The 25,647-nt window shown below is 45.4% G+C and overlaps 1 protein-coding gene across 7 annotated transcripts in view; it reads left to right on the top strand.

Moving 5' to 3' along the window:
• The first annotated feature begins 5,096 nt into the window (after window positions 1–5,096).
• YEATS2 (YEATS domain containing 2) overlaps window positions 5,097–25,647 on the top strand; it is a 68,528-nt gene continuing 47,977 nt past the window's right edge. For 5 of the 7 annotated variants that reach the window (XR_003572354.1, XM_027893656.1, XM_027893657.1 and 2 more), the window contains exons 1-12: window positions 5,097–5,136; window positions 5,902–6,014; window positions 9,030–9,127; window positions 9,232–9,324; window positions 12,006–12,248; window positions 14,402–14,517; window positions 15,703–15,864; window positions 17,538–17,649; window positions 19,098–19,142; window positions 20,150–20,336; window positions 21,994–22,233; window positions 24,086–24,244. Coding sequence is in view for 6 of the 7 variants with exons in the window: in XM_027893656.1 (XP_027749457.1) it covers window positions 5,915–6,014; window positions 9,030–9,127; window positions 9,232–9,324; window positions 12,006–12,248; window positions 14,402–14,517; window positions 15,703–15,864; window positions 17,538–17,649; window positions 19,098–19,142; window positions 20,150–20,336; window positions 21,994–22,233; window positions 24,086–24,244 (1,555 nt within the window). In the remaining variant the exon portion in view is untranslated. The remainder of the gene's footprint in view (window positions 5,137–5,901; window positions 6,015–9,029; window positions 9,128–9,231; window positions 9,325–12,005; window positions 12,249–14,401; window positions 14,518–15,702; window positions 15,865–17,537; window positions 17,650–19,097; window positions 19,143–20,149; window positions 20,337–21,993; window positions 22,234–24,085; window positions 24,245–25,647) is intronic. The other 2 variants (XM_027893658.1, XM_027893659.1) reach the window with 2 other exon arrangements.

The raw sequence follows: 25,647 nt of genomic DNA, 5'->3' as shown, positions 1-25,647 counted from the left end.
TCTAATCAAAATAATCACCATCATAAATGGTGATTTTGGTAGCTGTAGAGCACCTGCACAAAGACATAACTTCAGTCCAACCACACACGGGAAGAGGGCCCAAGTATCTCCAAGAAACACCTAAAAATTAAGCTTTAAGTATTGTCTTCACTAAACACGAATGAGTAAGTATTTTCCTTTCCATTTTGATGTCCAGTCCTGTTCTTAGTAATGTGATGTTCATTGAAAAGGAAGTTGATGCTTCCTTGCAGCAGGGGTTCTGGAAGGTTCTGAATCGCTGATTTCAGTACTGCAGTACAGAGCAGCTGAAGCATTCCCCCTTTTACAGCCATCAAGCACGGAACCCTTCCTGGGAATCATGTAGCTGTACCTGTAGGCTGCCTCCTTGATAATGCTTAAGTAGGCATAATTTGTGGAATCTCTACCATCAGGTGAATCATTTTATACTGTAAGCCTGCTTTTTGGGAATTGGGCACTGTGCTTTCCACTCCTGCACAAAGGGGTCCAGATTGTGCACTTTCTACTTTAATTGGCACCAGTGCAGTTCTCATCAAAGATTGCTTTGTGTGTACTCTCTGAAGCAGAGATGTTAATGCACGTTATGTTGATATGGACCCTTATCATAATTTACTGAAGCTTTTTAAACGATATTTTTAATACTGCAAATTTTTGATAGAGGCTAATGATGCAGGAAGAGGAAATGCTCACTTTGACAGAGGTTCAGAGGAAGCTTGAGAGCAAGGACACTGCTGCCTGTTCCAGCTTCTTCCTCAGAATAGTTGAGTTCACCACGTTATCTTAGGGAAATACTCAGTTTATCCTGGTTTTCCTTTACTTGAGCTGCAAGGACAGAAGGAGAAGCAGGGCCCGCTCACTGCCTGTGACTTCAGGTTCCCCTCCTGCCCGAGGCTGATGGGGCAAAGCCGTGAGCTCTGTCCAGCTCCAGAGAGACGAGACAAAAGGAACTCCCCGGAGTGGAGATGTGGCAGGAGGGGCTTGCTGAAACCAAGGTGTTCTGGATGCTCACGAGTTGGCAATTCCAGATGCAGAAACTCAGGTGGTAAAAGTATTTTGTGTCTGCAATAGATGTGCAGATACGGTTATGCTCTGCCAGTGGCAATGCTCAGAGAAGCCAAAGGGTCATCTTTCTGAATTGCCCAACTAGGCAAGTAGATGTGGGGGTTCTGCCTTCCACGGAAGATGGCAAAAACCAAGAGCATTAAGAAAATCACAAGACTTGATCACTGTGAGGCGCAATGAATATTTTCATCTGAATGTAGTCTCGTGCACGCAAGAAAGTACAAGTGAAATGGTTTGTTGTGCCTGGCTGAAAAAAAATCTGAGCAACATATACTCAGATAAGGAGTCTACATGGTAAGATGAGATTTCTAAGCAGAAATTTACTGTCTGGTTGGGGGCCAAGCAGTGATTTTTATTGTTTTTTTAATATGTTTAGCACACAAGTTTCCTCAGTGTGGAATTATTTCAGATGGCATTAATAAAAAATGGATGTGGCTGTCAGTTCATCATGACAGTGTCAGTGCTGTGAGCATTGCCACACAACAGCCTCCTGCCAGCCCCAAACGGGCAGTGACTCGTGTGTTCTCTGCACGCCGCCTTTGCTGTCTTCCCTAACTAATGTTACACACAAGGTCATCAAAGTATAACAGCCCTGGTAACATTACTGTCTGAGAACTGTAAACTATTTACAGGAACATTTCTTTTTTTCTACTGTAGGGATCCAGTCTACGCTCATGTCTGTGTGTGAATAATTCTGTGATCATTTTCTGGTAGTGCTGTTACAAGTGATGCACATAAAGCCCCTGTGTACAGCTTGTTAATAATGTAATTATGGCTTACTTTGTATGATTAACTTCAAAGAAAAGAATGTATGTTAATTTTGAAAAGACCTGTGCCTTGAATTCACCTATATTTTTATCTATTGTGAAAAAGAGCTTGGGTTACTTCTCCCAGTTTGTACCTTTATTAGGATTGGTCTTACTGTCTGGACTGTTGATGTCCTTCTAAGAGAAATAAATTTTGCCATTCATTTTAATATGAATAGTTAAACTTCTTGTTTAGAATATGCCTAGAATGCTTCCATTTATACAGTGCTATGGCAGATATAATCTAGGGAAATCAGTATTTGTTTTTTTCTATTTTTTGTTTCAGTGACAAAGGACTGAGTTTAGTCTTTGACTTCCTGACCTAAACATGTACAGTTTCTTGTTTTAGTCAGTAGCCTCTGTGATATTTCTGAACTCTCTGAAGTCATCAACCTCTTGTTCAAGATACAAAATATGAAGCAATAATGTGGTGCAGCATGGCAATAAGCAAATCAAGAGACTTGAATGTAATGTACTATTACTAATTCATCTGTGTAAATGCTGGACCTATGAGTCATTCTCCTTTGGTGCACCTGTAGCAATTTGGAGTCAGATAAATAGGAGCTACTTGGCCACAGAAGGAGAGTTTACCTCCTGAACTGTTACTCATATGATACTTTATCTTTGCCTGAAATCATGTTTTGATTTTCCTTTTTTTTTTTTTTTGCTGAGGAAAACAGCAGTTCATGCTATTCTTTGCCAGTTCCTTTATTTACTGAAACATAAAAGCCGTAGTTCCACGAAGAGCTGATCTTGTCCTGGAGAACAGCCTGGTGCAGCACAAGTGATTGAACAGGAAAGCTCAGACCACTTACTGTGTGCCAGAGTCACGTTACGTATGTAACGTGTCTCACATATAACATTGAGGTCTTCGGATTGTGCTGACAGTAGAAAAGTGATTTTGTTATGTAGCACAATTGCAATAACACCTGTTATATTTAAAATATATTTCTTGCATAATTCTTTGAAAGTTTTTTTAAGTTCAGTGTACCTAATAAACATTTGCCTTTTGAATAGTTCACTGTGGTTTATTTAGTTTATGCGAAGTTCCAGGGTGGGGCTTGGTGGAGCAAGGAGGAAGCTCCCTCCTGTTTTTTCTGGGTCATTTAACTTGCTGGATTCTGGCCCTTGTGCAGTCTCTGTCCACTGATCCTTTATTCTGCCTCCCAGTATACGTGTTTTCCCTCCTCATCTTTCTGTCCTCAACACAGAACTTACTACCAAGGGGAATAAAGGCAAGCTGGAGGCTATGCAGAAGAGTAAACTTGAAAGGAAACTGAAAAGAAAACAAACAACCCAAACCAACGTGTGTGGGATGTGAAATCTGGTTTGTCCTGGGTATTGTGATGAGAAAAGAAGGTGAGGGGACTTGGAAGGCAAAACCAGCATGGGAAATCAGGAAGAGGTCACATAACACTAGGAAGGTGACTGGCAATAACACAGGTTGGAAAGAACCATATAAAATGTTTATTTTCCTAATGTTAGCTACTTGACCATCTCAAGGTCCCACTCCCAGATGGCAAGAGTAAGCAGGTCAGACTGTGATGGAGAGGTACTATTACACCTGAACTGAGAGCAATCATTTGATTTAATATCACATTTTTTACAAATTACATCCATCTTTCACATATTTTCTAGTGGAATACTAGTTGTACTCTTGGCTTCCTCTTCTGTGTAATGTGTATTTTAGATCTCTCAGAACTTGCCCTTTGTGCAATCTTAGTCTTGCTTACTTCCCCAAAACATTGAAATGTTCTTAGAACAGGCCTAGTAGTGGCCCTTGAACCTTCAAGTACTTGCAAATTAGTGGCCTCATAAATAAGTTGGCAAATCCATGAGTGAGCAGGGCACTAATTTATGCTGGTTCTCAGCTCCCTGCATGAACCATGAGACTACCAGAGCAAAGCATCAATGCCATTAGCTGCACCTGACAGGTATTGCTGCCTGGCCAAAACCAAACACAAACTGTGGCATTCGCTGCACTAATTTGGACAATTTCAGCTCTGATTTGAGAGAATATGAAGTATGGTGAGCAGTAAGTATGGTATAAGGTTTGTGTGAAGCCTGTTTAAGGGCAGGTGAGGGCTGCTATCCTGGCTGTGAGGTGGCACATGCTGTGGACTGCTGCTATCCTGCACCTCATCAGCCTGGCATCCTTTCTTGGGTTTTGTTTTGTTGGTTGGTTGGTTTGGTTTGTTTGTTTGTTTGTTATTTGCTAATCATATAATCACAGAATCATTTTGGCTGGACAAAACCTGAGATCGTTGTCCAACCTGTCATGTCAACTAGACCTGAGTGCACTGAGAGCACTAAGTGTCACATCCAGTCTTTCCTTAAACACCTCTAGGGGCGGTGACTTCACCACATCTCTGGGCAGCCCGTTCCAATATCTAACCACAATTTATGTGAAGAATTTCTTCCTGATGTCCAACCTACCCCCCCCCCCCCGGCGCAGCTTAAGACTATGTCCTTTTGTCCTGTCCCATGTTGCCTGGGAGCAGGGCCCGACCCCCACCAGGCTACAGCCTCCTGTCAGGGAGTTGTAGAGAGTGATAAGGTCACCCCTGGGCCTCTTTTTCTCCAAGCTAAACACCCTCAGCTCCCTCAGGCGCTCCTCACAGGACTTGTGCTCCAGACCTTTCACCATCTTCGTCGCCCTTGTCTGGACCCGCTCCAGCACCTCAGTGCTCTTATCATCCTTTAGTGAAGTATCTTTTGTATAATAATGTCTCCCTCACATTCTATTACACATTAAAACACGGTTGTTCCAGGCAGCAAGTCCGGATGAGGGCACTGCACCTGTCCCTCCAGACAGGAACGCGGCCGCGTCGCTCATCTCGGTCGCGGCGGTGCCCCAGGCGAGCCTTGCCCTGCCCACAGCCCTCTCCTCGCCCACGGCGGGACTGGCGCGGCCGGACCCCCACAGCGCCACGAACCCGGCTTGACCCCTCTGCCCTGAGGGAGCTCCGCTGTCTCCGCGCTGTCCCCTGCCGAGAGGCAGCCGCTGCCCGCGGCCACAGGTGCGGCCCCTCACGGCCCCTCACGGCCCGGCACCGCCCCCCGCTCGCTGCCCGCCTGCGCGGGCCCGCCCCGGCGGCGAGGGCGGCGCTGGGCCCTGCGCTCATGGCGGCGGCGGCGGCGGCGGCGGGACGGCCCGGCGGGGGCCGGCGCTGAGCGCCCGGGGCGGCGCGGGCGCGGCGGGCGGGGGCGGCCGGTGCGGGCGGCGGGGCCGGGCAGTGGCGGAGCGCGGGTGAGCGGCGGGGCGGGAGCGGCGCGGGGCGGGAGCGCGGCCGCGGCGGCGGCTTTGTGTGCGCGGCGGGGGAGGGGAGCGGCGCCGCCGCACGTGGGACCGGCCGCGGGCAGCGCTCCGCCCTCGGCGCCCCGCGGCGGCACCGCCACCGCCGTCACCCCGGGCACCTCCGACACCCACGGCGCGCCCCGCGGCGGTCCCGGCCCGGGCTCGCGGCGGCGGGTCCTGCCCCGCGCCCCTCCCGCCCCGGCGGGACGCGCTGCCCCCTCACGGGAAGGGTCGTGGCCCGCGTTGGGCGGCTCTCGGCCGGGCACGGCCGGTGTGTGACCCCGCGGCGGGGAGCGGGGCAGCCCTGCTGGTGCTGGGACACCCTGGGCTCTCCCCATGTGCTTGGGGTGCCCGTGTTCTCCTTTCCAGGGGCGGGGGTGCCTGTGCGGAGGCTCTCCCGCAGTCTCGGGATTCCGAGCAGGGTCCTTTTGCCCTCACGGGCAGCGGGCACGGGGGTTCTGCGTGACTGCAGCCCCGCCGAGGCCGTGGGCACCCGCGCTGTGGGGACCCACAGGGCTCGGGAGGCGTTTGAAGCTCCCGGGCTGTGCAGAACATGCCAGCTCCCATGTGCAGCTGTGGGGTGATCTCTAGCCCCTGGGGAAGGAGTTGCTCCCGCTCCTGGGTGTGCACCACAGGCCTCCCCACGTGAGGTGAGAGGTTGAAGTTTGCCCAGAAGGTCGCTATGGGTAACGTTAGTGCTTTTATTTTTCCTGTCAGCGGAGTAGAGAACATGTCTGGGATCAAGAGAGTGATCGCAGAGAAGGACCCCGACTATGAGGAGATCACCATCACGCATCCCAACAAGCGGCACAAAGCAGCTGAACAGTCAGGTAGGACCTGATGTGGATGTGCATGCTGTCCACAAACATTCAGGAAAGGGCTGGGGCAGGAGCTAAGGGGCCAAAGGACAGACACTGAACAAGGCAAATAGTGATACCTCTGTGTAGCTAAATGAAGATGTGCCGTATGTGGAGTCATCCCTACCTGCCACCTGAACCATAAATAAAGTGTGAGGATGCAGCCTTTGGTGCATGATAGCAGCTGGAGCATGAGCTCTCCAGGGTCCCAGCCGTGTACTTTGCTTCCTGCTGCTTGCTGAAGTATTTGCCAGTGCACCTTTCCGTGCTGTGTTATGCTGCAGCCTGTGTATCTGTTTTGCAGTTGAAGTCTGCTCCTGGAAGGATTGGCAGTTTGTTTATGTTTTGGGGGATGCGCTGGTTGCATTACAGCCTGGGGAGGGGTAAAAAATCCATGACCTTGCAGTACACAGACTGGCTCTTGGAAGACAGCAAATGTTTGCGAGAGCAGGCAGAAAAAGCAGAAAGGAGCAGTGTAGAAGGGATAAGGTAGGGAGAAGGAAGGGACCTTAAAACATGCAAGAAAGGAGAAAGAGGAACCTGACTAAAGGAGATGGGGATAAAGAAGTGTAGTGGAGAGAGTAGCTGGATGAGTAGGTTTGCATTTGGCACACTTGGATATGCTTTGGAAACCAGCCTGTTGGCAGAGTGCCTGGGACAGGTTGCAGTCGTCTCTGGGCAAATGAGAGTGAAGCTTCTTGCCCCGGGGACAGGGAGTAGGCCAGTGATTTTTGGCATAGCACAGCTAGTGAGAGGATCATGATGGGAAGAGCTGACGAACAGGGAGGTGAGAAAACCGAGGCTGGCTGTGGGATCTGAAGACAGTCCAGGAATAGAGCAGGGTGCCGGAGCTGCCAGTTGGAGAGGGACAGACGATGGCTTCGTGGGTGATGTTTTGAGGATGGTGTACAGCTGGTCAGGTCTGAGGAGGCTGAACTCTGAGGTGAATGTGTTGTTGGTCAGGTCCTGTTTGCCACGTCAGGCAGGGGCCCTCACGGTGGGGCCCAGTGCAGCTGTGCTGTGCTGTGTGTGGCTGTGTCACCACTCCCAACTGCCTGCCCTGCCTGGCTGCCAGAAGTCACCACCCTCTGTTCTGGAGTGTCCCAGGGACTGCAGATGGGGTTTTAAATCTGCTTCTGAAGCAACTTTTTCAGAAAGTCTTGATAATGAGCAGACAAAGTCTTAGGGCCCTGGATAACTGTCCTTGCCAAATTGAACTTTCTGTTCAGGTGATTCCTCCAAACTGGCGTCTTTCTTCCTCTCATGGAAGATCTCCAGTTTTTGATGCTAGAATTCCTGAAGGACACAAATTTCACTAACACAGTCTTAATGAGGGACTGCAGTTGACACTAAGCTGGGAAAAATATGAAAATAAAGTGTTCTTAAAAGCCTCTGTAATATAACCACAAATCCTGAAGTGCTTTAATTGTCATATGTTGGTGTGGCATGGCATCATCTTTTAGGGAAGAGATTCAGTTGTCCCCATCTGAACCATACATCTCATAGCTTAATCTGTTTAGGTTTATTTTAAGTGTAGCCTTACATATGAATTTCCTAGGCATGGCTGGAGGTAAATTATATCCCTCTGGTTTTTAATTTTGCCTTACTCATACAGATTCCAGTGTAATTCTGTTTTAATGTGGGCTTGAACTATTGCTGATCCTAGAATATATATATGTATATATATTTGTATGTGGAAATAAGTTAAAATATTTAGGATACCCCTGCTGCCTATAGAGGTATCAGTTGCCTCACTCCTGTTGTGGTTACCTTATCAGACAGTACAATTATGTGTGCTGTCTGGAACGTACCAGCAAGGTTTTGACTTGCTTTTGGTTTCTTTACTCTTTCTCTTGGGATATTAGAAACCCTTTCAAACAGATACATACCTTTTAGGAAAACATATACTTGCTCTGAAGCTCAAGCCAAAGTCTTGGTGCTGTTGCCTCCTATTCCATGTAGAAACAATGCGAAATTTTTCCAGAGAAGCCCAGGCAGTTTCTCTGATCTGCTTTGCAGTGGGGTCACCGTATTTCTGGCATGAGCTGGAGCACCTTTTGCAGGCTTTCTTCTAGAAGTGTAATTCCTGCTTTGCCAGATTTTTACTTAGAACTTGATAAAAATAGTTCTTGTTTGAACCCCCTTGAGGGGTAATGGAGGTGACAAAGAAAGGGCAATATTAAAGGCTGTGGTATGTGTAGAGCCAGAAGAACAGTTCTTCCCATGTATACATGTCCTAGAAAAAATACGTTAACGTGCCAATTTCGTTCTTAGCCACTAATTTGCTGTTAGGTATTTGCACAGTTTGAAATCTTAAACTACATACTTTCCACTGAGGTCAGTAAACTCCTGCTGAAAGGCTAAATTTTTTTGACTGCTGTGCTGGAAGGGGATTTTGTAAGAGGTAGGCCAGCTTTTGAGAATATAGTTTCCTTTGTGAGTAATAAATGGTTTGTAGGCACTCCAGAGGAGGCTGCACTCCGTGCCAGTGCTGAACATATAAAGTATGCGTTTGCCTCATTATTGCTGCGTGATGTGGTGTAAATTTCCTGGATGTGAATCTGGCCAAGGAGAGCAGAGAAATGTCCCTGGTGTTCCAGCTCGTTCCTGCGCAATCACAGCTCTAACTGCGCTTGGCCGGAGCAGTTTGGAGTTTTCCTCTAACTGTTTACAACTTTACTGAGACAGAAGTAAACGAACTGGTCCTGTTCTTCCCTTTTTCTGTTATTTGTCATCTCAGACCTAAAAAGGAAAAACTAGCTCTCCACATAAGCCAGCTTTTAAAGATGCATGTGGTTTTTGTTAAGGCAAATAACTTTGTTTTGCAGGAAAATCATCTTTCCCTTTTTGTGTGTATGTGCTGAACTTATTATCGCTTCGCTTCTCACTCCGTAGTGATCTCTGATCTTTCTGTTTGCAAACAGAGCCTCAAAAATAGAAATGTAAATACTTCATTCCTCTTTATTTTCCATGTGCGGCCTCGTGCAGCTCGAGATGTTACCGTGCAGAAGATTGAGACTATTATAAAAGAACAGTTTGCTGTCGAAATGAAGAGTAAAGAACATGAAATTGAAATTATAGATCAGGTATAAAGGTTTTGTTCCCATCAGTATCTAAGATGCTGTTGTCTGGGGGTTGGGGGATGGCTGCAGGGGTTATTTTTACTGTACGTTCCCTCTTCTTTTGGTAGCGCCTGATTGAAGCAAGAAGGATGATGGACAAGCTGCGTGCCTGTATTGTCGCCAACTATTACGCGTCCGCCGGTCTCCTTAAAGCTGGAGAGGTAAAAGTTACTCTGGGAACAATAAGACTTGAGAGAATATTTGCCAAGGAAGGTGTGTGGAGTTCCCTGGCTATTCAGCTGGTGTTTGGTTTTGAGATGTGGTTTAGCCAAATGGGGGAATGCAAACTGCGAGTGGGGTGCCAGTGGGAGAGGAGAGCTGTGCACCACCGGCTGGGCCTCAGGAACCTGGCAAACAGGAGTCTTCAGGGAGCAGTTGAGAAGTCCTTCAGCATCCCCTGCTTCTGATTTCTAAAATACTCTGCTTTTTTTTTTTCATCGGTTCTTGCATGACCACACCTTTCTTGTCAGACACTGCACGGTTTGACCTTGCAAAGACCTGAAAAATGGGGAATATGCTTTCCCATCCCACAGGAGGAGAGTGGAAGCAGATGGGTTTTGGAACTTTTCAGGAAAGGGAAAAAAAAAAGATTTTAAGATTTTTAGAGAGTTGGGCAGTGCCATGAAACTATCCTCCCTTTAACCTGGCAACCAAGGGTTGGTGAACAGACTGATGGCAGCAGCAGAGCAGGAGATAAATCATAGGGAGATTAAAAATTCACAAGATTAAAAGAACCTCAAACTTTCTTAGTTAAACCACAGTTCTGAGCACTCTGCCCTTAATGACTGCTGATTGCAGCATGTTCATGACTTGTGCAGGCTCCCAAATGACATGTAGTCCCTTCACAGTGTAGGATATCATTACCATCTTTTCAGTTCAGGGAGTCGTTCTGACTTCCAGTAAAGATCCAAATTGATTTTTGGAAGTTGCAGATGGATGCTGCAAACATGAGTTTTACTGTAGTCCCATAAGAATTTCTCTTCCAAGCAGTGGCTCTCAGTGCTGCTCCTGGTTTCCCTATTGTGATTTCCACAGGGCTTGGAGTGGGGTAAAAAGAAAAAAGTTCAGCTTGTTTTTCTCTCGATGAACTTGGGTTGAGCAACTGGAATTGGAAAAGGTTGTGGAAGCATTGGGAGGCTTGGAGATCCCTCTACCCGCCTCGATTTTTGTGTGGGCAGCTGAAGAATGTGAGCTAAGTTCTGATCTTTGAAAGTGCCTTTATCCAGTGCCATCATGTGTCTGCATGAGCTGTACTGTTCCTTGTTCTGCCATGCAGGGTGTTTGGTTTTTTTCCCTGCTGAATTTCACATTTGCTGGAAATAACAAATTTGGCAACTGTTTTGAAGTATTCACAAAACTTACTGTCACCTCCTTGCTTTATTTTGTTTTCCAGTAGTATTTATGATGTTATGGCTAGAATAGCTGTATCTTCAATTGCATTCCTAATTTTTTCTAAAAGTCCTGATTTGCAGGCAGGCTAAAACACTTCTTTCTTTTTTTGAAATTGTTGCTGGTTTCAGTTTTCTTTGTTGTCCGTTTTTAATTGTGGATATGGATATAACTCTCATAACTGAGAGTTGGTAATTGCTTCACTTGTGTGTGTGAGGGACAATTGGAAAGAATGTTCTCAAATGATCCTTTAAAGGCCAAGGTGGGACAATGTTTAATTCCACTCCTACTGCCACCTCTTGAAGGCAGTTCTGCCACTCCATAGTGGTGCTGGTGTCTATCCCCTACCACCCTCTCCATCTTGTTGGCAGAATTTTGGATCAGGGAATTCACATGGATTAAAAATAAACCTGCAAAGGAAAAGAATAAAAATTACAAAACAATAATAAGCAAAGCAACAAATAAATCCCAAGTTAGTTTCTTAATTTGTCTTCTTTTGTGACCTGCCCCTTCCCCATGAATAATTGTGCCAGCTTGGCTGATCCAAGTGGTTTGGGCAGGGAAGAAACCTCTTTAAGCTGGTACTACCTGTTAGAAAAGTTGTCATTGTCACTCTGGTATGTCTGTGGCTTCAGGAACAGGAACAAGGCTGTCTGTCTGACAGAGGGGTGTTTCTGCTGACTTGGTTCATCATCAAACAAAGGTGACAGGGAGGACTGGTGGCTGGGACAAGAAGTGGCTGAGGGACTCTTGCTTTGAGTGATGGGTGTTTTCCTTCTACTTCTGAGGTTAAAAGCAAGTTCAGGAATAAAAAAAGGGGCCTTTGTCATACTAGGGAAGAGAAAAAAAAAAAAAGAGTTATAAACACTTGCCCGCCCTGTGCTCCCCCTTGCAGGTTTAGGAGGATCTAAGATTAGCTCTAAGATGTCCTTTTTGAGGAAAGTTTGCAAGCTTGTCTAAGAACATTATTAGTTATCCTCTGTTAAGTCTTGGGAGCAGACAGGGTGCTCATATGTGTAGCTTGCCTCACAGGTGTTGACAAGACTGCCAGTGAGTATCAAAGCTGTAGAGTCTGATGCACTGAGTACCCTGACTGCCTGCCAGAGCTGGGCAGCTGTGGCCATCCTGTGTGTGGTGTAAGACTGGAGGTGTGTGCATGGTAAGAGATGATGTTACAAAGGAGCTTTTTAGGTATTTGGGCAGGCTACAGTCCTCCTTTCCAAATCCTGATGGGTTTCTGAGGTCAAAAGGCCTAAGGGAACAGATTCAATTTGTGGTGCTGTTTGTATAGAACCATTTTAAGCTTTTATCTTCTGCAGCATGTGTTTTTCCTGCAGGGCAGCTGATTAAATATTTGCTCTTTCTTCATACATTGACTTTTTCTTTTCTGGTGCAGCTCCTTTTTTATCCAGGCTTCAGGGGTATAGTGACCAGATCTGCCTCTTTCCTGCAGGGCACCAGGTCATGTGACGCAACAATTCTTAATCACCCTTCAATCAAGAAGTTCTTGGAATCGCCCTCGAGATCCTCATCTCCAGCTAACCAGGGCTCAGACACTCCCTCTGCCAACCACTCCGAGAGCGACTCGCTCTCTCAGCACAATGACTTTCTCCTGGACAAAGACAATGGCAACTTGGATGCAGAGGAGCGGCTGGCAAACAGCCTGGACCAGAGACAGAGCAGAAATGCTGGCCGGGTAAAGTAAAACTCGAGTGGTGGTCGAGTTGTTGGAGGTGTGTGCTCTGTGGACTCGGTGCTGGCACCAGGAGCTCTTCATGTTTTCACCCACCTTGCTGAAGATCTGTTTCTTGCCCTCTCCAACTGCTTGCTCCCACTCCCTCAGCCTGGCTTTGCTGTAAGGCCAACTGAAGTGTCTGTGATGTGGGTAACTCCTTTTAACTCAGCCCTGCCCAGCAGTGAGCTCTGTAGGCCACAGGGAGAGTGGTGTCAGCACAGCTCTGCTGTCTGGTTGTAGCCTCTGGGCTAGGAGGCGCTTTACAGCCTGAGCAAAGGGCTTTGCTGTAGGGATGGAAGTCAGGTCAGGAGGGTAGAGCCTGGAGGAAAGAGCAAGATGTGTCATTCTCAGCAGTGTTTTTAGGAAGTAGTGCTGGACTGCAAGAGCAGTTGATCCACTGCAGGGGTTTTGCCTCCTCAGCAGCCTCTAGTGAAAACAGTAAGACCAGTGGAGTAGCTCACCCTGGGAACATGAGCTGGTAGAGCCTGGGTGCATAGTTGGAGTTGGTTTTCACTTTATGGTGCTGCTTGCTGTTTTGCATCATAATATCACTGTTTGCTCAACTGTACCAGACTGACCCAGGTTAAAGATACCTGCTGTTTTTCCCTCATGCTCTTTTCTGGGTTATTTTGACCTGGATCCATTCCCTCTATGGCTCTCTGTGCAGCCATATAAATGCTTCACCTGCTGACTGCAGGTAGCTCCACTGAGTAGGCTGACTCACTGTCTGGAGGTGAAATGTGCCTTAGCAGGTGAAATGTGCCTTAGCAGGTGAGGTGAAACTCTTCAATTTCCTTTCCTCATTTAAGCAGTCAGGCCTGAGAGGAGTACAGCCCCTATATCTCATGAATATGGCTGCATTCTGCAGGTGAGCAAGTTGTAGTAATACAGGGCAGAAAGAGCAGTGATTCTGCCTCCACTGAACAGCGTGAGACCCGATAACAGGGCTGCAGTTTGCTGAAACCCTGCCTGGGGTCTGTGCCAGAAGGCAGATACATCACATGGAACATGGACCCACCTACATTGTAAACCACTAGAGCAACAGAAGTAGTTCCTTGCACTGAGAGCATTGATGGAGCAGTTCCATTGCTTGGGTGTAGCATATTGCTACATCTTCGGCCTGCAGGCTGTGGCCCAGAGGTGACTGAAGGAGTGTTAAGTAGCAGGAGCCTTCCCAGCCTTCCCTGGCTCCTTGCTCCACTTTGGGGCATCACTGGCTTGACAGAGGAGGGCTAATGGTTCCTGGTGAATCCACTGCTCCCCACGCTGCCCCTTGTCTGGGGAGAGCTCAGTGGAGTATGCTCCAGGAAGCTGCGGCACCAGCTGTGTTGGTCACTAGAGGTTGGCAGTCCCTTATTCTCCAGACACCCACTTTGTCCGAGAGCTGTAGAAAAGCCTCTCATTCCCGTGCAAACAGCAGTTCCACTTGTGTTGGCACTGTACATCATTGTCATATCATTGTCATATCAGGGAGCCTTGACCATGGTGTAATAGCTGAGGTTGTGTTACGGGATTACTGGTTGTATTGTGCCCCAAGGATTGTGGTGGATTTGCAGGTTTACTTGGATGTCAGTGACGTGGCGTGGCTGCTGCTGCCCCTGCTGAGCTGGAACTGAATTGCTGTCTCAGGCCCAGCCTTGACTCTTCACCATGAAGCAACAACAGAGTCTGGGAATGAGAAAGATTTAGATTTGCATCACCCACTTGTGGGAGATTTACCTTTTTTTATTTTTTTTTTTTCTGATTAATGACCAACATGATGCCATTCTAGCAGTGCCAGTTTCTTCCAGATAGTGCAGTGGTAGTGCTTTGGAAAGCCAAGCTGAACTCATGGCTCAGATCTGTGTGATGTCGCACAGTGTCTGCTCAGTTAAGCCATGCTGTGCACTCCTGGCTAGGTAGGATAGAACTGTTCCATGCCTGAGTTGCTTAAATGTGCCTGGACAGCAATTCAGGTATTTTTAGGGATGATCTGTTGTTGGTCTGTCATTTATGCAGGTCTGTTGTTTTTTTTTTTTCCTAACAGCACCTTACATTTCTAGCACCAAACAAAATGATGTTTAAGAGGAATGTTTGGGTTTTTGTTTGCCTTTTTTTTCTTCCCCTACCCTCAGGACAGTTCGGGTGTTTCAAGCTCTCAAAAACCAGGACAACGAAATGCCGGACTGTCAAATGATGAAACTTCACGGCTTTATGTGAAGAAAACGATTGTGGTTGGCAACGTTTCCAAGTTAGTATCCAGAGCTTGAGGGATGGTCCTTTGTTTCAGGATTAAATGGAACAGGAGGTTAAAACTAGGATGCAAATAAAACTGCTAGGCTGTCACAACATGAGGTGTTGCCCTTGAATAAACACTGCAGCCGAGGCAGCTCTCCTCAAGCGTCTGCATGAGGGTTTTTGTTGTGGGAAGATCAGGTGTTTTAGTAGTTGTTTTATTTATGTCTGTATATATAGGGAGTTCTTAAGATCTGTTTGTCTCAAGGGAAGTATTTCAGCCTTTTTTGATCAGTTAGAAGTCCAAAGCTTTCCCATGAAAATTTGGAAAAGCAAGTTGTCCTAATTCAGTGTGTTGGTTAATTGAATTGGTTGGCTAATTCAGTGTGTCCCTAGGGACAGTGTGGGTTTTTTTTAAACAGAAAAAAAACAACCCAATGCACCAAACCACCAGAATGAGGAAAATTGTGACAGCCCAAAATAATCTAAATAAATTAATTTTTACAGTTTTTATTTATATTTTTTAAAAAATTGACAGGTAAATATACATAACTTTTGAACTTTGAGAAAATTAGTGAAGAAAGGCGTTAATTTTAGGAAACTATGGACAATTCCAGGTTTTAACTCTCCTTCACCCTGGCACTACTCAAGTCAGTCTTGTGTAGAAAGTTTCAGACATTTGGTGACAAAGCCTAGTCTTAGACTTGCATCATGAAAATCTACCTAAGGCTGTAGCCAGAACTAAGAATTGATTCTGAAGTTTCTTAGAAATTCCTGAGAAGAATTGTTTTTATTGTATAAATTGTATTTATGGTAGCAGAGTTGTTGATGTTTTCTGCTGTGGTTTTGCTTCCTGATATCTCAGAATAGGATGGGAAAAGGAATCCGACTGTGGTAGAATGTTAAAATTAAGTCTTCCCAATTAAGAACCAAATGTTTAAATGGGTGAATTTCACATGGCCATTGTGCATTAAAATAGAGTAAATGTGTTAGAAGAGTAGAGCAGATTTTGGGACCTGTATCTGCTCCTGGATGAACTGTCAGAGTAAGGACGAACAAACAGAACAGTACAGGGAACAAAGTCCCCACAGGCATTTTACTACCCCCAATTTTTTTGCCTAAACTTTTCCTGAAATGCTTTTTGCAGTATGTGTCTATTTGGGATTTTTATCTTGTGTTTGTTTTTTCCTTTCTTTGCCAGGTACATTCCCCCTGACAAGAGAGAAGAAAATGATCAGTCAACCCATAAATGGATGGTGTACGTCCGAGGCTCTCGGAGAGAACCCAGCATAAATCATTTTGTCAAGAAAGTTTGGTTCTTCCTCCATCCCAGTTACAAACCTAATGACCTCGTAGAAGTGAGGTAATAAGGAATAATTCCAGTCACTATTCCAGTCTTTATGCTTGCCAGGCTTATAGTGCTGACTTTCTTGGAAAGTTAGCAACTTCTTTTCCTGGTTTAGTATTCCGTGTCTGTATTTAACCTCTAGCTTGATTGGGCTTACTCCAAAATAGTAGTAAAAATAAACAAGTTTTTCTGTAGAAAATGGGCCAAACAGCTTTGATTTTTTTGTTTTAATTTCTTTCTGAGAAAAATCATTCAGTAGTTGCATTTCACGTTATTCCTGTGGGTTTGTGCATCCTGACCTGTATCAGGAACAGTGTGGCAGCAGGAGCAGGGAAGTGATTCTGCCCCTGCACTCAGCGCTGGTGAGGCCACCCCTGGAGTGCTGTGTCCAGCTGTGGACCCCTCAGTTCAGGAAGGACATTGAGGGGCTGGAGCGGGTCCAGAGAAGAGCAACGAGGCTGGGGAAGGGACTGGAGCACAAGTGCTGTGAGCAGAGGCTGAGGGAGCTGGGGGTGTTGAGCCTGGAGAAGAGGAGGCTCAGGGGTGACCTCATCACTCTACAACTGCCTGAGAGGAGGTTGTAGCCAGGTGGGGGTCGGTCTCTTCTCTCAGGAACCAGCAGTAGGACAAGAGGGCTTGGTCTTAAGCTGTGCCAGGGGAGGTTTAGGTTGGATATCAGGAAGAAATTTTTTACAGGGAGAGTAATCAGCCATTGGAATGGCCTGCCCAGGGAGGTAGTGGATTCACCTCCATCCCTGGAGGTTTAAGATGAGACTGGATGTGGCATCAGTGCCATGGTCTGGGAACCACAGCGGGGTTGGATCAAGGGTTGGACTTGATGATCTCAGAGGTCTTTTCCGACCTGGCTGATTCTGTGATAGCAGGACATAGCAAACTCGTTTGTGTTCCGTGTGTAACCAGATAACACTTGACTGCTGTCTTTTTGTGCTTTTTCTCAGTTTCTGGTATCTGATGTCAGTGCTGTTTGTCCTATGGTTTAATCCTGTCTGGTTAATTGATTTCTGTTGTCAGAGTCCCAGTCATCTTCCTGAACATTTATGTTCTGGACTAAAAACAACCTATAAACCTCTCCCGTTTTGCTTTGTTGCAAAACTACATTTGGGATTTACAATAACAAGCTGAAATACAAAGTAACAGTAAATGTTACCTATAAATACACACCTCTTTTTCAGCTGGGAGAATGACAGTGGTTAATTTTACCTTGTTCTCTCTATATGTTGTTCTCTGGGTGTTATATGAAGCATGTGTCTTCTCTGCCTGATGGGGAACAGGAAGAAGTGATTGCAAAATGCTGCACTGAAAGCTCACCTTGCAGCTGTGTCCTAGGAGCTGGCTTGGGGTTTTTGGAAGGGAGTATTTTTCATTTGACATAGAATATAACACAACCTTTTTTTCTTTTTAAAATAAGACACTTGTTTCCCGTGCCTCTCATCCAACAACTTTTTACCATTTTCTTCCCTGTCCCCTTGTGTAAAGTTAAAGCATGTTTTCAGCTGTCCAAAGCCATAAAATTCTCATTGCTGTGATTGCATTCTCTTTGTGGTGAATAGCAGGCCTGAAGATAGCTGTAGTTGTCTGCTAGAAAAACAATCTTGGGCTTTCTGAAAAAGAGGGAGATGAAATCTATACCACTTCTGCATCAAAATGTAATCACCATTTTTTTTCAGAGAACCTCCGTTTCACCTGACCAGGAGAGGCTGGGGAGAATTTCCAGTGAGAGTGCAGATACACTTCAAGGATAGCCAGAACAAGAGGATTGATATCATACACAATTTGAAGGTATTTGAACAAAATACTTTATAGAAAGGCATTTAAATGAGCTCTCCTGCATAACCTGGAAGAGGCTCTGCTTGCATGTGTGTTTCTGCCTCTTTGCGTGTGTCCTGCTGATTATGAATAGTTGAGCTGGAGAATCAGAAAAGATCCAGGAAAGCCTCTTACCTTGGCTGTATTGGATTCAATGCAGTAGCCAGGGAACCCAGCCTTGCAGCAGCTGGAGTTGTTTCTGCTGAGAGCAGCAAAGCATTTACCTGCTTTTTTTTTCCTACAGTTTGAGATTTTTTTATCCTGCTCTCACTGGCTGAAACCTGACAGGGCTGCAGGGCTGTCTTTCTGTTGTTAAAGTGACTGCTGTGTCTGTTCTGTTTCTTCAGCACTTGCACATATCAGCTGGTGATTATCTCTGTTAGAGTGGGCAGGGAGGGCTGAGATTCCCCATTTGGTCCGTGTTCCTTTTGAAAAGAGCTTTCTTTTCCAACCCCCTCACTCCTGCAGCACTCAGTAGGATTTCTAGTATGCAGCAGTCCTGGAAAACTAGGCCATTGCTCTTGTTTTCCTCTTAATTAGTAGTCCCTGGCATTAGCAGACTTAAGTCCTGAGCTGGTTTAGTCTCCTGTTTCTTTTAGCAGCATTACTTTTATTTAAACTCTGCCTCCATTAATGAATTTCATGCTAATGTAGTTACCTCGTTGCAACTCCAAATATAGACAGTAGAGGAGGTTGAAAATATTCCCCTGCAACTTAAGGACATTTAATGGAGATGATGAGTAAAATACATTTGGGGAGATATAACTTGGGGAGAAATTGGTAACACTGTGATGGGCAGGAAAGAGGTCCAGCCTAGAGAAGAAAACTGAGACAGTCCTTGGCACACGAGCTCAAATCAGCAAACCTTTGCTGTTCATCTGAGCCTGTGGCTGCTGTGAGTGGATATGGGTGAGCTGAGGCCTTGCTTGTGGCTGGCAGCTTGTCAAACCCAGCTGTTCTCTATAGGTGTCTTAATAGATGCCTCTGGGGTGTCATGCCTCTTTGTCAGCTGATACTCTGTGAATGGTTTTTAATCAAAAACTATAAACACAACTTTCGTCTTGGTCAGTTTCAATCTCTGAGTTTTTCTCATTATTATTTCATTATATTGAGATGAGGAATAAAAAGGGACACTGCTTGAGGACTCCTCTTAGATTGGAGTAATATTTCCTCAACAATCTCCTTTCCTTCAGCTTTTTTGCTCCTTCCTATTTTAGTGTGGGCTTTGGGTCATGGTTGGCTTTTTTTGCAGAAGAGGCGCACTTAACACAGCATGCAGATTTCTGACCCTGTGGCCTCAAGAAACTGGATGTGCTGCTGCTCAACTTACACAGTTTGAACTCCTTTCAAACAATTTGTGTTGTAAATTCTACCTAATATGTTGCTTTGCCCTGGTTAATATATTGTATTGTTTTACCCAGCTGGACAGGACCTACACAGGCCTGCAGACACTCGGTGCAGAAACGGTGAGTCTGAGGGTCGTGAGATGGAGGTTGTACTTTGAGTGCCTTAAGGATGTTTAGAAAGAACAGGTACATAGGACTAAGCACAGAGTCAGACCCATTGGATTTTGCAGTTTCTAGAGTGTAGATTTTGCTCTCTTGTTGGATGAAATGATTGTGACACCTTGTCACTACTCATGACAATAATAATTTTTTCCCCTTCCTGGTTCAGAGGAGACTGTTTCAGCTCTTCTTTCAGAAAGAGCTTTGTACTATAGTTTTAATTTGTATTTCTTTTTGAAGCTTTTGGTACCCAATGTTATGATTTGTATTCTGATGTGCTGCAGAGCTCACACATAAAGAGTTTAATTTAAAGGGATCACTCAACTTTCCTGCTGAAATTTTGCAGTATATTAAGTACTTCTAAGTTTCTCTGTCTGTCAAGCTTCATACCTTAATGGAAAATGAACTCTTAAAATAAATAAGTGAATTAATAACCCATAGTTTGCTATATTCCCAAAGTTGTCTTGATATTGTTCTGCCCTTGTTGTACTGGAAATTTATATAGCGAAATTGCATTACTTCAGCTTTTCAGTCTGTGGTGAAAACATTAATGTGACATGTCTACTGTGATTAAAGAACACTTTCGGAGAGTAGATCATGTGGTGTTTCTCAAGGCCTTATCAAAAAAGCCAGAAAAGGCAAGCTGCAGTTTTGTGCCTGTCCCTGCAGGGGTGTGCAGCCCTTTCCTTAGTGGGATGCTTGGAGCTGGGCTCTGTAATCCTGGAATCAGTGTTCACTGTTCAGATTTCCCCATGGACTGAGGATGTACTGTTTTACATTTAGTCTGAGGACTAAATGTTGCAAGATTTTTGTCCTAGCTCAGGTGCTGCTGGACCTTTGGGAACTGTCCCTGAAATGAATGCAGAGGTGGGGGAAAGAAAAAGGGAAATAAAAAGGCATAGCTGGTTTCACTTTTTATATTTTTACCTAGCCACAAGTACTAATGTCTTTTCTCCTATTTTTGGAAGGTAGTGGATGTGGAGCTACACAGACATTCCCTTGGGGAGGAGTATCTCTTCTCCCAGTCTTCAGAGTCTGAACTTTCTGATGTTCCTACATCTTTATCACTACCACTGAGTATTCCAGCACCAGTCAAAGCTTCCTCACCAATTAAACAGCAGCGGGACTCCAGCCCGGATGCTTCTGTGGACAAAGGTAGAGCAAATGGGTATCAGTGAAGTGTGAGTTCTTGGAACTTCAGCTCTTCTGGATCCCTTCTTTATTGCTCTTATGCCTTAAAGCTTGCCAGTGCTTCCTGCTCCTTTCTCATCCCAGATGAATGTTTCCTAAATGTGCTCTGAAATATAAATCGGAAATTGTTGCAGATTATTTGAGTTTGGGGATTTTGTTGGTTTTTTTTTTTGTTTGTTTTTTTAATCTGAGGCTTGTTCTGGGGGCTCTGTGTTGCTAAATATAATGAATGTGGAGCAACAGCAGATGCACTTGGAAATAAAGTAGTTGAATAGCACATGGGTTTTTTTCTTAGCAGACTGTTTTCAAGGAGGTTTTTAGCTTTCTGAATGTCTCAGAGATTATATATACATTTAAGGAATTGGTCTAGTGAGGTGTTCAGTTGTATGTGTTGGTGCCTAACATGAGATGACTATGGGGGAACAAAAATCCCTACATAGCTGTAGTTACTGTAGTGTTGAAGAAAGTGTGAAAGAGTGGTGTATGTTTGTCTGGGGGATGATGTCATGTCAGGGTCTCATTCTCACCTTCATATGTAAGATCAGGAAATGCAGTGCCCATTGTGGTGGGGCAGCAATTGATGGCTTAGGATTCTTTGGATTGCCTGAAACAAGCTGGTGCTGGCCCTGGGCACCCAGCTGTGATTTGTAGTTTGTGTGAAGCAGGAAAAGCTGGACCTTAGTTGGCATTTAGCTTTATTTTCTGAAGCACGTGGTGTCAGGGCTTGCATGACAGACCTTGGCTACCAGGGCTGAGAAACCAGAGTGTCTGTTACAGTTTGCACTCCTTAGTGTGAGAAACTTTACATTTCAAAATACAGGCGAGATGCAGCATGGCCTGATGCTTCTCTTCATTTATCCCAACATTCCTGTTCCCAAGGAATGGCTGTGAGCTGGTGCCTTGCATGGTGTATTTCCTGGTAGGTACCGTGATGCCACTGCTGGTGTTTGGGTTCAGCGAGAAGAGTCTGCTGTTTAAATGTGTTGTTTTTCTTGTGGCCAAAAAAAAAGGGCAAACACAACCAAATTTTAAATGCACAGGGTTTTTTATTCAAACAGGAAGATTTGCAGTGCCTTTAGGTGAGTAGTGCTACAGCCAACAGGAAGGAAGGAAACTTGCCTCCTCCTTACAGTAACGCACAGTGGCTTCTCTCGGCAGTTCCAGGTTGATTATCTCCTACATCAAATAAGGTGGATTCCTTAACCCAGCTCAAAAGGCAGTAGGTGGTCTCCTTGTGCTCCTACTCTAAAATATGCACTGTGAGATTCTCTGTGAAGGAGATCCAGCCTTAGTCCTGTGGAGCCCTAACCCAGGACACTTGAAACTACCAGCAGCTTTTGGTCAGTGGAAGGGTCATTCCGAGAAGATGTGTAAGAAGTGGCCACAGCTCAACAGGCTGTGTATGCTGTCACTTTATTCTTCTGTTCCAACAAGTTCAGTGCACAGGAGGAATCCCCTTTTCCCACTTTATCCTAGTTCAGTGCTTCTCACCAGTTCCTTTTCTTTCCTTCCTTCAAGAACGTGTTTGTCCTACCTGGTTTTGTTTTTGTAGAGGAGCACAGTAAGGAATTAGATGTGTCAGCCTAAGAACTATTTCTGTTCTTTTCCCTGTTTTGATCAGGATTCTCTGGGAATGCTGAAACCGAAAGACATGCCGCGTTTTATTCCCTGCCATCTTCGATAGAGCGGACTCCCACCAAGTTAGCCACACAGAAAGTTGCCTTTGGCTCTCATGGAAATTCAGCCTTTCAACCCATTGCAGCTAGCTGTAAAATAGTGCCTCAAGGTCAGAGTCCGAGCCCTGCAGAGTCACCAGGAAAATCCTTCCAGCCTATCACCATGAGTTGCAAGATTGTATCAGGTGAATGTTAGTTTACTTCCCTGAGTGCTTCCCCCTGGAAAACAAGAGAGTGAACCAGTTGCACTTGTTTTGTGTCCTTCCCCTGATTTTCTGCCAATCTTTGAACATCAGGCAGTAGGAAACTCTAGAATGAGGAGCTAAACATTTCTTAATGCTCAAGGAAAAAAAATACAAGTGTGAAATGTTTTGCAGCAGATTAAAAACAGGATAAGAGCTGTTCTTTCCCTGTTCGTGGATGCTTTAAGTATGAAATAGATGCTCTTGAGCTGGACTTCTACCCTCAGAAAGGCCCAGGCAAGGACACATCTTCCATGTATAGTATTTTTATGCAGGAAGAAGCCATTCTTCTCCCTCCTGCTTTCAGAAAACTGGGATGGATTAACAATTTTTTTTCCCTGAATATTGGGCAAATAGTTTTAAACTTGTAGACTCAAGTAGCCCTCCTGTGCTTGCCATATCTCCTGAGACAGTCTTCCTTTTCCAAAAGTCCACACTGTGTTGGATTGAATTGCCAGCTGACTGCAGGGAGCAGTGTGACAGCTTCTGAACCAAACGTGGTCAAGGTGCTGTTTTGCTCATTTCACCTGTGGTCCCTTCCCTGCCTGGGCATGGTGTCATCCACGGGATGATGTTTTACATCAGAAAGTATTAATGTGCAGGTCACCATGGCCCTTGCTATGAAGCTGAAAGATGACCTGATGCATCTCTTCATTTTCTGATCTTCAGGGTAGAGAGAATGAAGAACCAGTTATCAGCATATGTGATTTCTGATGATCTGCTCCCAGATAATTTTCTTAAAATATGTTTAGCTTGTTTGTTTGTTTTTAAACTAAATTTCAGTATTGGTCTTTGACATCTTAAAACTGTATTCAGATTGACCTACATTTGAACCTATGCCAAGTGGTGCTTCCTTTCTTTATAAGCTCTTCTCTTGATCCTCTTTTCCCAAGGCTTCCCAGAAAGCAAGAATTGCAGGGGCCATTCTATCCTTGAACTATTGTCTCTTGATCTTTGCTATTTAAATGTTTCTCTGCTGAATATTTTTCTGAGGTTCTGCTGTCTGCTGAGAAGTGCTACCCCTTTCAGATTTTAAAACAGTTTAGAAGCTATGGGAATTGTATTTAATGAACATTTATGTTCTCTTTTATTTGTCAATCACTACCAAGAAAGTAGATTAGGCAGTCAAAGCTTGGTGCTTGCTGCTGTCTCTATTCTCTGATCACGTCCTTGCCTGTCCTTTTCTCTGTATTTCTTGTTTACCCCTCTATGCAGCTTTTTTCCTCTCTAGTCTTTCTCTCTCCTGGCCCTGTTACCCAGAAGCTGCACATTTTGCAGTTTAATTTCAAAGTTTTCTGCTGTAGTGAGAGCAGTGGAGGGACTAGAGTGCTGATGCCTGACTGCTGGCTGCTGTGTCACACAGCCTTTTGACGTGAGCCTCTCAGTTCCCAAAAGGCTCGGAGCGCCTGTACCGTGGGCTGCATGAGGGAAGGAGAGCTCAACTCTCTTCCTGCATCTCCTTGGGTACACTGGTCTTGGCAGTGAGAATGATGTAGGTAATAACCCTCAGGATTCAGGGGTGGACCAGATGGCTTCTCAAGTTCCCTTTGAACCCTGCTTGTCCTGGTAGGCAGAGCATATCCAGGGTAGGTATGAGCCATAGTGCTTTAGATGCCTTTTCCTTTCCTTCTGTCTCCTCTTTCCTTCTCCAAGTCCTGTGATCTTGCTCAGGCTGGGAAATGCATCCTCCAAAAAATGTTCCTTTTCTAAGCCATTTTAAAAAGTACTACTATTGCCGTGCTTTTGTGTCCTTACAACATTTACAAGCTAGAAGCATTGGACTTTTTTTCTTAAGGTTCTCCAATATCGACCCCTAGTCCATCTCCGCTACCTCGTACCCCAACGTCCACTCCGGTGCACATGAAGCAAGGCTCTGCTAGTTCAGTCATTAATAATCCGTATATTATTGTGGACAAGCCTGGACAGATGGTTGGAGCAGCAGCCACAAGCACAGGTGTGTAGTGTGATCATAGAAGGCAGTGGTTTAGCACTCCAGTTTATTCTCCCTTTAAAGTGATCGGTGTAACAGCAGTATTCCAGCTTGTGAAGGTGGAAAAGTACTCTGCAGAGAAAGAGGAAGGCGTGGTTGGTTTGCACAGCTGGCCTGTGTGACATGGTTAAGCGTATCTCAGACTTGAGCATGACTTCCTTTAGGAAGCAGCACAGCCAAATAGAAAATCACAGACATCTCTTCAAAGAGAGCCTGCTCTTCACTGGCGAAAAAGGAGGAGGAGAAAGTGATGTAGACAGTGGTGCCCAGATTTAGGCAGAAACAGCACACAGGGTGACTGGGTGAAACTGTGTCATGGAGGTGGGCAAAAAACATGCCTGGCAGATCAGTTGTAGGTCCCAGTGTGGGGTGCAATGGGTGTGTTGAAGTGCTTACCATGAGCACACCATGGCTGTTTGTTACTGCTCTCAGCTTCTATCTGGTTCAGTTCCAGCCAGTTTGGACTCCTCTAACTGGATTCCCTCAGTGGTGACAAAAGGCTGGGGTTGGGGGAGGACTGAACTGCAGGACACAGGTGATGGGCATCAGAATCAATCTTTGTGTCAGGGCTGAAGGTCCCTCTGAAGTCATTTATTTGTTGTGATTTTTGGCCCGGAATTGCTATTTTTAAACACACTTGTTTGTGTATGTGTGTGCTTCCCAACATCTCAGAAGGATGCCTGGAACCTTGTGAGGAAGTGCAGCATCCATGTAACACAAACTGTGTGCTGGGTGGGGTTGGAAAGCGCAAAAATTCTGCTTTTAGTGACAGTCCCTCCCTTTATCTGAGGGAACTCAGTTGTCATGTTCATTTTAACTTCATCACAGAGAAAATTGGTAGGGGGAGCATAGTCATATTTGCATTTCTTTAAGTGTGTTTTATGGCATTCTTGGTAATACCGAAGCTGTTTCACTGGTAGGGTTTGATTAATTGGGTTTTTTTGGTTGGTTGGGGGGGAGTTCTGCCTTTTTTCTTTTCTGTTTCTTTACCTCCAGTCTGACTGTGTACTCTGCCTGAGTGGTTTGTTGTGGTTTGGGTAACTTCTGAGCTCTTCTGGTAGAGGTTTGTACACAGAGGATAACATCTGTAGATGCACCAGATGGTTTGGGCATACAAGTCTTGGTGCCATTAAAGGTGCCACCACAGTAATGTAATGTAAGTACAGACTGGCCTGCCAGGTTTTTTTTGCCAGAGAGCCTCATCACTAGCCCCTGTGTGAGGGAGCAAGAGGGTGTATGGAACTGGCTTTTTGGCAGCAGCAGCAGCCAGGCTGGATTGGCCGTGGTGTGTTTTCCTCAGACAAAGTCTCTGTGATGTTTCTGGTAAGGCTGCAGATCATATTTAAAAAGAGAGGTGAGATCTTCAT

This window comes from Empidonax traillii, unplaced genomic scaffold (genome assembly GCF_003031625.1).
Source record: "Empidonax traillii isolate 1590-97213 ecotype Southwest subspecies unplaced genomic scaffold, ASM303162v1 scaffold400:size839614, whole genome shotgun sequence".
In the NCBI taxonomy this organism is placed as follows: Eukaryota; Metazoa; Chordata; class Aves; order Passeriformes; family Tyrannidae; genus Empidonax; species Empidonax traillii.
This window is presented reverse-complemented; position numbering and strand designations above follow the sequence as displayed.